General features: G+C 39.9%; 1 protein-coding gene across 8 annotated transcripts in view; it reads left to right on the top strand.

Moving 5' to 3' along the window:
- Positions 1 to 1,266: 1,266 nt before the first annotated feature.
- GAK (cyclin G associated kinase) overlaps positions 1,267 to 14,515 on the top strand; it is a 77,698-nt gene continuing 64,449 nt past the window's right edge. For 4 of the 8 annotated variants that reach the window (XM_074813762.1, XM_074813761.1, XM_074813763.1 and 1 more), the window contains exons 1-3: positions 1,267 to 1,616; positions 11,540 to 11,601; positions 12,996 to 13,055. In XM_074813762.1, the coding sequence (XP_074669863.1) occupies positions 1,475 to 1,616; positions 11,540 to 11,601; positions 12,996 to 13,055 (264 nt within the window). In that variant the 5' untranslated portion in view covers positions 1,267 to 1,474. Of the gene's footprint in view, positions 1,617 to 10,092; positions 10,347 to 10,449; positions 10,500 to 11,539; positions 11,602 to 12,171; positions 12,279 to 12,995; positions 13,056 to 14,515 lie in introns of those variants that run through there. The other 4 variants (XM_074813765.1, XM_074813766.1, XM_074813764.1 and 1 more) reach the window with 4 other exon arrangements.

Raw genomic sequence — 14,515 nt, 5'->3', positions numbered from 1 at the left:
CACAATTATGCTTTAGTATCAAATATGAGAAATTGGTATAGAATGAGACTTACATGATATTACATTATCCTATAAGTCTCGAAGGGGGGAGTTGATGCCTGCTAGCTGTTGCCTGTGAGCAGTTGGTGCCTGCAACTTGAGGCCTGTAACAATTAGTGATCATTGTACCTTAAATATTAAGAATTTATTTTACCAAACAATGTTTAATTTTGTATTTAACAAGGCCTAGTGATTAAAATGTACAGAGAAAATATTCTGACCTTGAGAATAGGTACATCCTGACAGAAATGTTCAAACAAGGTGGATAAGAAAGAACATCTTGGCTGGACAACAGAGTTAGGAAACATCCAAGGAGAAGAAATTGTCCTCAAAAGACTCATGACCATAAAAGGGAAAAAGGAGTAGGGGGCTAACTCCCCAAAGGACCACCAATAACCACCCGAGACCGTGGTGCATGGTAGTGTAGTTTTGCAAGGCCAGCATTATGTAAATGTAATAGATAGGCAGAAAGGTGGAGACTTCTTGGAAAATGTATGAATATTCCTGTCTTTAAGGTATATAAAAGGATAAACTTTTGTTTTAGTGTATGCACGTTAGGTGGAATAATCGCCTGTGCATCCAGCGCTGCAATAAAGAATGCCTGCTTTCTAAAACTTAAAACTAAGTTTTAGGGGGTTCTTTTGAGACCGGATTTATGGTAACAAAAGGATTACAGTAGCCCTCTGGGGGAAAAGCACACGTCCCGCCCACTACGTGCCATCTTCGTTGGCCTGAGTTATTGACACGAGGAACATTACCTCTTGGTGACTGCCAAGCTGCTGAGTGTTAACAGCTGGAAAAAAGCTGCCGCCTAGTGAATGACGTCCCTTCTCCCTGCCTGTGCTCTTATCGCCGAGCAGGGCCCAGTCTCCCTGGCTCGCTTCCTCGCAGCGCCCCTCCCCCCGCGCTGTACCTCCTGCGGGTCACGGCGACTCCCCATCGCGACGCGCCTCGGGAGGCAGCTGGGGGCAGCTGGGGGCACCTGGGCCAGCCCTCCCCGAGCCCTCGGCTCCAGCGGCGGGAGGCCCCGCCCCGCCCCGCCTCCCCCCGCCACGCCCCGCCACGCCCTCTCGCCGCTGCCCGTGGGGCGGTGACAACCGCCGTCAGCCTGGCGGGAAGGCGAGCTCCGCCCCCCCTCGCCCCGCCCTGCGACCGCCAGGGGCGGGGCTTCCCACGGCGGGCGGGGAGGGGGTGGCCTGCAGGCGCACGGGCTGGCGGCGGCGGCGGCGGGGCGGGCTGGGAGGAGGTGACACAGGGAGGTCATAAATGACGCAGCGCTCCCGGAACTAGCCTGGAGAGAAGTGAGCGGTAGCTGTGGAGGTGGTCGTCTTCTGTCGCTGCAGTCGGTAGCTTGGCGGCGCCGCCCAGCCTCTCCCCCGCCACCACCCCCCTGCCCCCCGCCTCGCCCCGCCGCCGGGCAGTGCCTGCCGGGGCCATGTCGCTATTCCAGTCCGCCCTGGACTTTCTGGCGGGCCCCGGCTCCCTGGGAGCCGCCAGCCGCGACCAGAACGATTTCGTCGGGCAGACGGTGGAAATGGGCGATATGAAGCTGCGCATCAAGCGGGTCATCGCGGAGGGTAAGAGCGGGCGGCGGCGGCAGGCCGGGGCCGGACGGGACGGGGCGGACCCCGCCCCTGCGGGGCTGGGCTGGGCTTCCCCTTGGGCCCCGGCCCTCCTGTTGCCCCTTGCCCCGTCTGCCCTTCCTTGGCCGGGAGGGCTTCCTCCTTGGCAGGCAGTGGCCTGCGAGGGGAGGCCTTGTGGGGGCGAACGGGCGGTGACGCCTGCGGCAGTGTCTGTCCGGCCGGGACCGGCGGCTTCCTGCTGCGCGGGCAGTCAGTCTCTCCGAAAGGCGTACTGCCGCCCGTGGTACCGCCGGTCTGTGTTGCCACGGAAAGTGTTTCGTGGGGACCGCGTGTAGGGAGCGATACCTGCTGTTGTTAGCCCGCTTTGGGAATACCTGTAGAGCGTCAATGTGTTGTGTGGCAACTTAGTCACTTTATGACTTAGAATACTTTAACCATGTAACACAACTCTCAAAGGAGTTTATAATCTGCCTAGGACCTCATGGAAATACTGGGCTGAAGATATATTTTTTTTTAAGAATGACATGTATAATATGCCAAAGGTGAAAGTTTGTGCCGTTTCTGATGGTTTGGAAAACTGAAATACGGAAATAACTTTAAACACGTATGTCAGGAGGCTGATCTCATTCTGCATATAGACTTTGCTGGAGTACAGGAATTAAATGTCTGGGCAGTTTCAGTGATTTTTTTTTTTTTGGTAGACATCTTGGCACACTTGCTAGCCTTTTAAAATAGGTGCTGTGTTTAGTATGTGCAAATTACTTAAATTAACAAATCTGGATCTTGTGGTGAGAGGAATTACTTTATTTCTTAAAGCAGAAGAGACATTGAAAGATTGTCTCAAAAGACTAAAATGTGAACTTGTCCATATTAATGCACTTATATAGTTCATTAACTTTGTACAGGTCATTGATGTTATTTAGGTTGCATACCCCAAAGCTCTGTCGGACCTCTTCTTCATTATTGAAGTTATTTTCTGTAGTTGCTTCTTGTAATTGTCTTGTATCTAAGTAGTTCTATAAATTTATTGATTTTTTTTTCTTGAGTAGTTTTTTGTTGAAATCTTAGTGACCAGCATGGAAGAAAAATGTGATTCTTCAAGATTAGCTACTTTAGTTAAACTTAAGAAAACTTGCTTGTGTAAAACAACAGGACATTGGTCTTCATCGCTGTTTTATCTTCTTAAGGGCAAAAAAAGCTGTTACTTTAATGCTTAAGCACTTTTGGCATACGGTCTCAGACAAAACCGGGCAGTTTTTTAGATCGTAATTTGCATTTAAAACAGTACTAAATGTCATGTCCTGTTCTGCCTTCAGGGTTTATTTACAGCTTCTTTACAAAAGATTCAGAGTTGTGAGTGAAATGTAAGCACTCAATATGATGTGACTGCAAGGTGAGCACTAAACAAAGCGGCTGGTACTGCTGATACTGTGACATTCATGCCGTAAGAGATCATAGCAGTTTCTAGAGAAGAACAAAAGAAAGGAAGGGCAGGAAGCTGTGTTTGAGACTTACCTGCTGTGTAGTTCTTGGTTCTGAAACAAGTCTTTCATACTTCACTTTGGCAGCAGCCTGCTGTTTCCCAGGATCTGACACAGGCTTTCTAAAATGTCAGGGGGAAAATGCTGGGTTAAATGATTTAAAGCAAACGAGGACATGCTTTAAGTCTAGTGTTCTTGAGAATTTATATATAACCACTGTGTCGTGTCCCATGTTTGTCTCAGTACTATGGTTTTACTTTGTTCTGTTTTCTCTGTACTTCAGAGCGAAACTGAGCCTAATTGCTTGGTTTTTCTAGAATTTCTAGCCAACATAACTGAGCTAAACCAATCCTTAGGGTATATTCAGTATAAATATAAAATACATATAAAATATAGAAGTCCCAGCCTCTCCTGCTGCCTTTAGCATATCATTTAGTTTGTGACTGAAATTGAATTTATCTTGGAGCTCTTAACCTGTGTTTGACACCTTCTGATACATACTTGCATAACTGTGGCTTATAGGCATTCCCTTCCATGCTTACTAAAACAGAATGTTTTTCTTCTAAATGAGTCCCTTCATGTCAAATTCCCTGCTAGAAAGTCACGTGCTACTTTCTGAATTCAGATTTCAAATCCACGGTGAACTGTGTGTGATCTGCCAATTCAGATAGATAGCATTTTCTGTAAGATCATACAGCCTGCTTTGTTTTCAGTTGGTGTGAACAGAGTCTGTAGATTAGCATTACACAGTATCATATGACAGCATAAATATAGTTCTTGCACCCTGCAACTCATTCCAGCTCTGTAGTGTGCTGCCCATCTGTGTCGGTGCAAATATGCATTTGGCCATGCTATAAGCTGAGACTCTAGCTGTACAGTTAATTTGAATGTCTTTCCCCATTTATTTTGCAGAGATGCCATGGTAGGGGTAGGATTGTCTAGCTGAAAGCATGGTGTGCTGCTGCAGGAAGCTGAGAGCAACCCAGGGTAGGACGGCTGGTGATGATCTCTAGCGCTGATAATACCTTCAAATGCAGGAACAGACTGAGTGTGTTCACAGAATGGACTAAGTGCTCCTAGAATACGGTCTCCTGAATATCTACTTGGGCATTTCAGTAGCTCACTGCAGTTTAAGAAATTTTAGAGGAAATGGGTTGGGGCCTTCACATTTAATCCCTACTTGCTCTTCATATGATGCTGGCTTCAGGTGTTATGGTTCTTTTGGGTTCTCCAGTGAAGTGCACAGACCACCTCACAATTTTACTTAAGTAAAATAGTAACTGGTTGCATACTTAATTACAAAATATTAGTAAATGTAACTGTCTCACACTCAGGACAGAGGGCACTCTGTTGTATGTCTACAAGTCACTTGCCAGTTTGAGTATTCTTTACTTGTCTCCATAACAACATGGGCATCTACATACTTGTAGTCTAGCTACATGTGATAAGAATTCTCCAAATGTTTATTAACATATTTGTTTTTTATGGGGTTAGACAATGGTGTCTTAAACCGTAGCCTCTGTCAGATCCCTTGCTGTTCGTGTGAACAGTATGTGCATTTCTATGATGACTCTTTGCTTCTTCAGTTGACATCCTGGAGTGTCCTTCCCCTTTGTTTAGGAATGTCAGGATTCGTGTAACAATCTGTACCAGATAGTTGAGGGACTGAGATGGTCCTTACTGATTCAACAGTCGATGTAACCTGAGCATTTGACATTGGGGAGAACAATTGATCCAGCAGGCGGAACAGTAGTTTTCAGAAGTTTCTTTTCTTGCTCCTGAAAGGTGGCATATATGTACAGACAAATAATCTTGCAAATTTGTTTTTCAAATGCTAGATGCTGCTGGTCTTTATTTTAGCCTGTGTTGGACAAAGCATCTCTTGTGATAGGTCTTAATGTTTGTTTACCTCCTAATGGTGACACTTAAAGGTGATGGACAAGTAAATATGGGAAATTTTTTGATCTCCACCTACACTGTAGAATGAATAGAACCTGGTCACTGGGATAGCAGAGTATTCATTGAGAGACTGCCAATGCCAAAGATGATCAATGAATTACAGAAACTCATTCCTCAATTCTGTCTAGTAATGCTGTTCCAATGAGAGGGTAAATTGATATGAGAATAGCATGTCCAGTGCCATGCACTGTCAAGTTCCAAAATTACAAGGAAAGATAAATGTTTTTGAGAATTGTAAATTGCACAGTTGTAATAGCTTTGGTAGGTAGCTAATTGGAGAGACCTGTTTACTGTGTGCTGAATGAATGTTTAGTAAAATATTACTACCCTTCAGAGCACAAATGAAAGGCAGGATTATGATTTGATGGCTAAATAAGATATTGACAAAACTGCTTATGTGCTTAAAAATTATGCAGTCTTTAAATATAATAGTCTTCCTTGAATGTTTCTGCTGAGACTTTTTAGTAAAAGCAGGTAGCTGTTGCATTGATAGGGTAGCAGAAGCAGTTATCGTTCATAAATTATTTCTTATCTCTTGTTGACAAAGTAAAAAATGGAATATATAAAGAACCTCTATGAAAATAGAGAACTACATTTTTATGGAGATCTACAGAAAAAAACCTGATACTTTCCAATCTCTTATAAGGTTAAAAGGATAAAGGGATCTTCTGCAAGTTTTGTTATGTGTTTGGTTAGATGAGGTAATGTTTTTAAGGGGTTTTAAAGTGTTAAAAATCAGTTGACAACTTCTCCAGTAGTTCACTGCTGCCACTCAAAGCGTAGTGTAGTATCCCTACAAATACTTTAATGCCAGTGAGACTTTAATTTACTTCTTCAGTACTGCTGTTGAGTTTTGTAGGTTGAATAGTAAATATGGAATTATCAGTAAGTGTCCTATTCTAGCTTTATTAAATTTTCTGGAACAGAGGTCATACTAACAGAAGAATAATTTTTAAAAGTTCTGAAAATTTCTCTCATGGTAAGCTGTTAAGTGAGATAAGCCAGATAGAAATACTCCTGTATTAGTCCTTTCAGTGACTTATTTTGAAACACTTTGAGTTATTCTGTTTCTTGATACCTGTGTCAAAGATAATTGTGTTAGGAAAATTACAGTTTTCATCTTTTTCAATAACAAATTCAACTGCAGACTGATTAACTTTTGAATATGCTATGGTTTTCTCTTTAATTCTTGAGTATAATTGCTGTTCTATGAAGTATAGGCTAAGTCTTTGATTTTGTGAAATGGGGCAGTGGTATCTTGGTTCAACTTAAAAAATTTACATAAAACAACTTGGAGTCTGGTCAGTGGAAGGCAGTGATGGCATGGAACAAGCAACACTTTTCCTTCAGAGCACATTGAGAAATGTTCTGCATGCTCATGTATGCTAATTGTAACATGTTTGAAACTTGTGTTACTGCTTTAGCAAGGTACTCTTCGGCCTGACAAAATATACAACAAAAGCTGAGAATAAGTGACTAAATTAGTGTTTCAGTGTGTGTGATGTTCTCCTGCATAACAATCAGTGAGCTAATATCCTCAAGTGAACATTGAAACAAATATGGAGATTTCACTATTCATGTTAATACCCTAATGAGCAGATGGTTTTAGGGTGCCTTCTGGTTCTTCAAGTATCTAGCATGTTTCTGAGTCTGCTATGGGGCAAGACTGTTTCCAGGACTGACTGTTGCACTTTAGTTACTCCATTTTTGTGAGTTGATGGGTGCTTTATAGTGAACCTCTTTTGTGTAAGCTTGTGTCTACAGAAAAGAAAGAAAACTATTTTTCTTCTGCCATAATTTCAGTGGCAGAAAATAATTTGAGACCATTTTTGAGACCCTAGGCTGTGTTCTGAAAATGGGACTACGAAATGCTTCAGGAGTGAAAAACTTGTCTCTCGGGGCAAGAGCTTGGATGGGTGTGGACATATATGCATACTGGTAACCTGTATGGGGAAATACTAAATGATTTTCCAGATATAAACTTCAGAAAACCGACTTAAAGCAGATGTTTACATGAGTGGAAATAACAAGTGAAAACACTCCAAACAAAATGGCATTCTTTCTACACCACTAGGAAAGAAACCAAAGTAGTCCTACTCTTAGATTTTTGTCATCTGTCTCAGTTGGGTCTGCTATACAGGTGTTTGATCATACAGGTGTGTTGATGTAGGGGTGTGATCCTTGACTGACATAGCTGTGTTGACTGTGAAATCCTTGGTGTGGTTATAAACAGGTGAAACTGGAATATAATTTGTAAAAATGAAAAAGAAAGTAAACTACATTGGTCAGAAGGCCTGGAGTAAACTGTTAGAGCAAAGGAGAATTTTTGCCAGTAAAGTTGTCCCTATTCAGGATATATATTAAAACTGCTTTAATAGACTTAGCTCCACACAAGCAAACTCTAAATGAAACTGCTTTTAATAATGAAGCAGTATGACTAATTTTGCCTTTTGTGAAAGAGTTTTCACTAATAACAGGTGGTTTTAAAAAAAGTAAATTAAAAATACCTTCACAACTTATTGTACCTCCTTTAGTATCCCAGAAAATCATAGATTAGTATCATAGATTGGTATCAGCTGTAGTGCTGCAGTAGTAGTGAACAGATCACCACCTAGTGTGAGCAGTGTTATATGAAACTGAGTTTTATTCAGGTGAAACAGTGAAATGACAGAATGAGAAACTTCAAACTGATGTTTTGGTGGGGACATAGCTGTAAAGGATGAGGTTAGAGGCCATAGCAGTGAAATTCTCCATAATAAACAGGTGCAATGAAGTAGGAATTTATTCAGGCATGATACCACTGGTTTTTGTTTGGAGTTCTAAAAAATTTGATGACCTTAACTCTGTGTTTAGCATTTCAGTACTTGATTTTAAGGTACAATTGCTGAAGTAAAAGTGCATCTTTTAAGCTACTTGTGTACTCTCAAGCTATTGCTATTTTAATGAAGTTTCTCCCTTTAGCTTACTATTGTAATATCTCTGTATATGTTGTGAGATCCTACTGCATAACTGTTGCTGTGAACTCCAGTGAACGATGCCACCATTGAAATGGCCTTAAAGAAGACTCTTCATTGCTTTTCCTTTTGTTAAACCATGCTATGAAAACATAGTAATTAAACCAAGTATTTTGCTAATATAAAAGTTGAGTCTTGCTGGCTTTAAATTTGCCTTCAGCGGAATCTTACTTTGTACACTGTAAGGTCAGTTATGCTTCACTTAAAGTCAAATACCTGTGCTTTAACCTAAGCAGAGCTTATATTCTGTTGTTAGCAAGAATTTATCATTTTTAAATAGCTTGTGTTGCTCAAAATGTTCACTTGCACTGCTAGGCCAAAATTAACCATTTTATGATTTCCAGTGATACTGAAACTTACAACCAGTGTATGTTTTGAAGTAGTTATGAAGCTGAATATAAATTTTCTTCAGATCCCTAGCTAGCAGTTAAGATGACTGAAATTAAATTTTTTTGTTGGAAATGAGATTCTTTTAAATGCAACAAAGATTACTTAAACTTCAGAAGCCTTTCTGAGGTGGCTGTAATGTTGTGATTCCGAGTGTTAAAAAACCCAGGCTTTTCCATCAAGAAATGAACTTGTGTAGTTTTCATAAATGTTGTTTGAGTGCTAGACATGAATTTCAAGATTATTTGCAAATAGAGAAAATTTCACAGCAACCGTGAACATGTCTAGAGTTTTAGGAGGAATGTATGATCAGCACTTCCATGAAAATTTGAAATACACCTTTTTTGAAGACCTACTATTATCTTTTTTCAGTCAGGTAAACTGATTCCTTTTACTCCTTCATACTCGGTGTCAACAGGATTGAGTTTAGTGATAATGTGCAACTTCGTCTATATTGTAAGCATTTTTTATATTGGAGGAAGAGCTTGTAAGGAAAGCTTAGCAGACCAGTTGAAATAGTTGGAAAGGTAGCGATGCTTCTAGGGGCCTTCAGAGTTTGGATCAGCTTGATTGTTAATCCGATATATGCTTGAAAATGATTCATTAAATTGATTTGATGAGTTCTGATGTATAGGTGCTTTCACCTGTGTAATTTGCAGGAGGGCATTTGATGCATTTGAATGAACCATGGTTATATTTTGGAGTGCATGTATGTAGGTCTGTGGATGTTTATAGAGGTACTAGTGAGGTGTATGCTTGAAATGCAGAGTAGATATGCCCCATTTCAGCCCTGGTAGAACCCTTGCCAGTATACACAGCTGAGCTGAATTTGCAGAATAACTGTTCTGTAATCTGGGGTGTGTCTGTCACAGTTTTGCTCTTGAGTGCCTTCCAAAAAACTAACTGTGTGGTAATTTTGTGTGCTAGAAGTTTGTAACTTGAAGCATGTATTTTCAAGATGCAGCTTGCAGGGTTATTAGAATAGAATCAAAGAAATTTTTATCAGAATGAATGTAAAGATTTTCTTCTGTAGGGCCAGCAGTACTTTCACAGTGTAGAAGGTCTGTGGGATCTGTGTAGGACAGAGATATAGAGGCAGTAGCTCTGGTGCAGTGACTGGTGTACACTGGTGTAGGGGCTTGCAACTAACTGGGACAGTGGGCACTGAAACCTGGGGCATGCCTTTGGGTGTGTATAGGGAACTGGTTGGGAAAAGCAGTCAAAAACTGTGGTTTCCCAGCACTCAGCTTCAGTGGAAGGATAACTCACAAATTATCTTGCTTGTTTCAATAGCTATATGAAATCCATAGTAGTCATAACTGATCAGCTCTGCTCAGAACCATATTCTTCCATATGTACTCATTTAGGAAGGAGCAAAATGTCTTCAGGTGATACTCTTAAGATGGTGGTAAGTGTGGACTTCATTCTGTCTCTAGTCCCTGTCCCATTAGTGCCCAAATGCTGATTGTAATTGCTGGTCAGAATGCTTGCACTGGGGGCTTTAGAAAAGCTATGGGAACTTCCTACTGTGGGAAGTACTGAACCCAATTTTACAGAAGAATCAAAGTAAACTGATAAGCATGATGCACACATGGGTATGGTGGGACTGAACTGCAACCCTTGCTGTCATCTTCAGTGTTCTCATTGATACTTATAACTCTTCTGTAGTGCACTAGTTACTTTCTTTTGCTTGTCCTCCCTGCAACTGGGGTCTTGGTTTTTCTGTTTTTGTGTATAATTTCCCTTTAGATACCAAAAGCAAAGACAATATCGGAATCTGTCATTTATTAATTTCATGTTGTGGATGCTACTGGCAAAGTAACAAGATATATGGGCAGTACCATTCAGGAGTCTTGGAGAACACGGTGACGCTCAATTGCCAAGTAAAACTTTTGAGTACTTCTTGAAAAGCCATGTATTTGTCTGAATTGCACAAAGCAAATACTGTGTTCACTTCAACCTCATGTTAATATTCTTCATCCACAGAAGTACTAATGTGACTGTACTGACTTGGATCCTGCATCTTTTTAAAAAAGGTGCCTTGTCAACTTGTTTCTTGTCTGTGGTGGTTCATTCTTTATTTATCTTATTCTCTTAGCCTTTTTGACCAGTAAAATTCTGTAGTTCAGTCATCTGTGCTTATTCTCCAAATTACTGCCAGAGAGAAAATTGCTGTGTAGTTCAATTAAAATAGAATTTATATTAAAGGAGTAGAAAGGCAAGTCACTGAAGTTTGTCACTTTGCATGTTACTCTATTCTGGGCAATAGATGGAGAGCATATAAGCAACCACACTGTTAGTGCAACCAAGAGGACAACATTCCCAGAAGAAATGGACATGATACTGGGATCTTTAAAATGGAGTAGAACTGTACAAATATCTTCTTTTGATACAGTTATATTAACATAATTAACAGAAACTTAGCAGACCTGTAACTTTTTCTCAGTCTTACTAAAAAATTTGCAGTGTTCTTGAGCAAATTGGTAGTGTTTGAAGTAGATATTCCGACAAAGGGAGTTGAAATGAAAATAATGTTGTATGCAATGACAAATTGTGCCTTAATAACAGCATCACTATTACTGGAAGTATGTGCTTCAGCACTTGAAAATGCTTTCTGCTTTTAATATGAAGCCTGAATTGTGGCAATCATCCAAAAAGTATAAGGAGGTGTATATTTAACAATTTATCTCACTTGGATATTCCTGTTTTGATAGGAAGCCTAACAGCGTAAAACCAAGAAACAGTTTGTTTAAAATAAATAGGTAATATTTGCTACACTGAATCTTGGTTTTATAAGGACCTGCATTAAAAAAAACCTTGCTTCATAGGAAATCTGTGTATGCAGACTAACAAAATGCAGGAAAGTAACAGTCAGTGTGCTTTTGACATGTGTAAAAGAGGAAGAGAATATTTTAGCTCTGGTATGTAGGTTACCTGTACTTTTGGCAAGCCACTGAAAAATATGTGTGCTTCTTACATTTGGAAAAGTATATAAATTCATGTATTAGCTCTATTAGACTACAAATGGTTTACCTGAATGCTGAAATTAAAACTGACTTTATGTGCCTTCTTGTAGGTGGTTTTGCTTTTGTCTATGAAGCTCAAGATCTTGGAAGTGGCAAAGATTATGCTTTAAAGGTAAAGTAAATTTACTTCGCTACATGTTTATAAGGTCTTCTTGCTTGATGCCGTAGCACAGCACTTAATCCTTGATGTATGCCACTGAGTGGAATCCAGAATGATAAAGCAGTGTTTGTAGCACACTGTATCTGTATTTAGAATGGTCAGTCTTGTTAGGACCCTGCACTTTATACTTAGATGCCAAAGATGGGAGTTGCTCTCTTAGGTACTACAGCTTCATTTGGTCTAGCAATTCATGACCCTGCCCCAAACATTTTGTTGCATGGGTAAAAAGAATCTTTCCTGGTTACCTGAAGTGGGGTACAGGAATATTTTTCACTCCTCAGAATCAGACTTAGCCTACTGATTAACCTACCAGAGTAAGTTTCATCAGTATTAAAAATAGTGCTCCACCCTTTGACTCATTGATCAAACATTTAGCCTGGCACTCTTCAGAGACACTCCTGGATTTTTTCTGAGGGCTTATAATTATCATGTAACAGCTGAAAAACTGAAGTATTATGGAAAGGACAATAAAGTGTTTGTCATATTTTGCTGCAAAAAAATCATGTCACTTGTGTTCACCAGAAAATGGCTTCATTTTTGGAGTTAGGGATGTTCTGTGGCTGTAGCAGTATGAAGACATCTATCTTGAAGAGAAAGTGAAAAGAGTAGTAGTATGAGAGTTGGAAGAGGTAGGTGGCATTACACCACCAGTAATTACTTGGTCTGGTTTCTTCCTTTTCGTACCACATCCTATAGTAACAAAACATGTGATGAAACCCATATAGTGTGTGTGTGTGTTCAAAATGTCATCTAGAAGTAGCCCAATTTAAAAATAAGAGAAAAGGTGAACCATTACTGTACTTCCTCTGTCTTGCAAAACTGGTACTTCTGTAGCAAATGCTCAGATTGATTCTAGTCAATTGTTGACTCCAAATCCAAGTGATACTGGAAATGGTAATGCTTGGGTTTGCTGCTGATTACTTAGGTACCATTGAAAAAGTTGGACTACGTAATTTGGACATGTTTTGGTTGGAGTAGGTTGAAGGTTGTTCTTAAAGATTTGAGGCAGTAGATGAATCTCTTTGTCAGTGCACAATGCTGTGGCCAGGAGACTTCAGTGTTTTATAGAACTAAAAACTGTCAGAGCAGTTGCTCTGAGTGTCAAAGGTTACAACTACTCTGTTGTCATTAAACATGAACAGTACAGCTAACTGGAAAACTGGATGTTATATTTATGGCAGTATGTCCAAATGTACAATAAGCCTGCTTTGTTTACTGTCCCATCACAGCTCCTTAGGTTGTTGACTGTAGCTTATCCTTGTGTTCTGGAAAAAAAAGTATGCTGTACACTGCTTTTCTGTAAGTTTTTGTAACTATATCTTCTCAAATATTCTGTTTTCTGACAGCGATTATTGTCTAATGAAGAAGAAAAGAACAAAGCCATCATTCAGGAAGTTTGCTTTATGGTATCCTTTTCTGGAAATTTTAATGTTTTGATGTAATTGCCTGATACCAAATATTTCTGAGAAACTGAGGACTGCTCTACAGATTCAGTTATTTCCATGCCATACACTGCTTAAAAGGACTGACATTTTGAGAAAGGTCTGGGTTCCTGGATTGTCATGAATCTGGCATCAACATCCATCAAGTTCAGTTCTTCATAAATTGCAGGAATTTAATGTGTGCAGATCACTTTTGTAGCTAGTGTAGACGTTGTCAGGTACTTTGTCTAGCAAGAAGTGAAATTCTTATCTGAGCTTTCTTGCAGTCCTCTGACTGCGGTCAAGAGACCTTTGGACTATTTAGATGATACTTAGCTCTTAAGTAGGCTTCCCTCACATGCACTGCATTTATTGCCTTTTTGACTGTTCAAAACTTTGTTTTTACCCTCAGTGTTTCTTAATTTCTGCATCAGATGCATCTGGCTTTAGAAAGTAATACAGAATATTAAGGAAGGAATTTCAGCAGAATATATGTATCAGAAACAAGATATTCCTCACTGTCATTGCTGTCCTTTTTCATCTTCAGTGATGTTAGATGGAAGGGTATAATGTAATCTCAAAGTGTTTTCAGTCCTTGGCATTAGTAAGGTTAATGTTTGCTCCCCAGCATTGGCTCTTAAGACCCTCAGTTTGTTTCAAGAGTCAGAGTAGCTATGGTATGCTGCTGTTTTGTTTTCCACTTTTGAGTTTGAGTATTCAGCTTCATTTTGAAGTTATCAGGCAAAACCACTGATCTTAATTTAAGCTACTTAAATATTTATTTCTATGATTACTGAAATGTTTGGCAAAATCTTGCACTAAACATGGTTCACTAGAAGTACACTTGCAAAGAATGGACTACCATAGCACTATGTGTTTTCTAGCTACTCTCACTGTATCTTACCAGGAGTAAAGTAGTGAATGTTCTTTGGATGTTTTTTCACAGCTCAGGCTCATTAAAGCATATATACAACATGAGCAAGGGTTAACTGTTACTAACTTTCCAAGATGTAATTGTGAAGTGAAAGTAATTTCTGCAGCTCTGAGTGAAAAGTTGTAAAGAGATGCATAAAATAAAAAATAGTACTTTGGATTCATTCTGGTTTGGTGAATCCAACTTGCCCATTTTTTTATAGCTTTGTTTTACTTACGATGTCTTTGCTTTTTTCTTTTCAGACTCTGTGAATGCATCTTGTAAATCTGTGTGTCTGTCTCACAGACATGACTCTCTGTATATGACCAAGGTGATGCACATCAGGGACAACAGAAACAGTCATAATGCAGTATAACTTCCCCCGACAGGAACTGAGATCACTTACATTTTATTCCCCTTTACATTGTTCAGAAATGATACCTTGAATTTTTGAACTGGAAATGAAACATGACAAAGGGTAAATGATGGGAAGATAAGTTCCTTTGTCTTTTAGAGCTTTTATTTGCTTTGA

This window comes from Strix aluco, chromosome Z, assembly GCF_031877795.1.
Source record: "Strix aluco isolate bStrAlu1 chromosome Z, bStrAlu1.hap1, whole genome shotgun sequence".
NCBI lineage: Eukaryota > Metazoa > Chordata > Aves > Strigiformes > Strigidae > Strix > Strix aluco.
The sequence above is the reverse complement of the archived record's forward strand: the minus strand, read 5'-3'. Positions and strand labels throughout refer to the sequence as shown.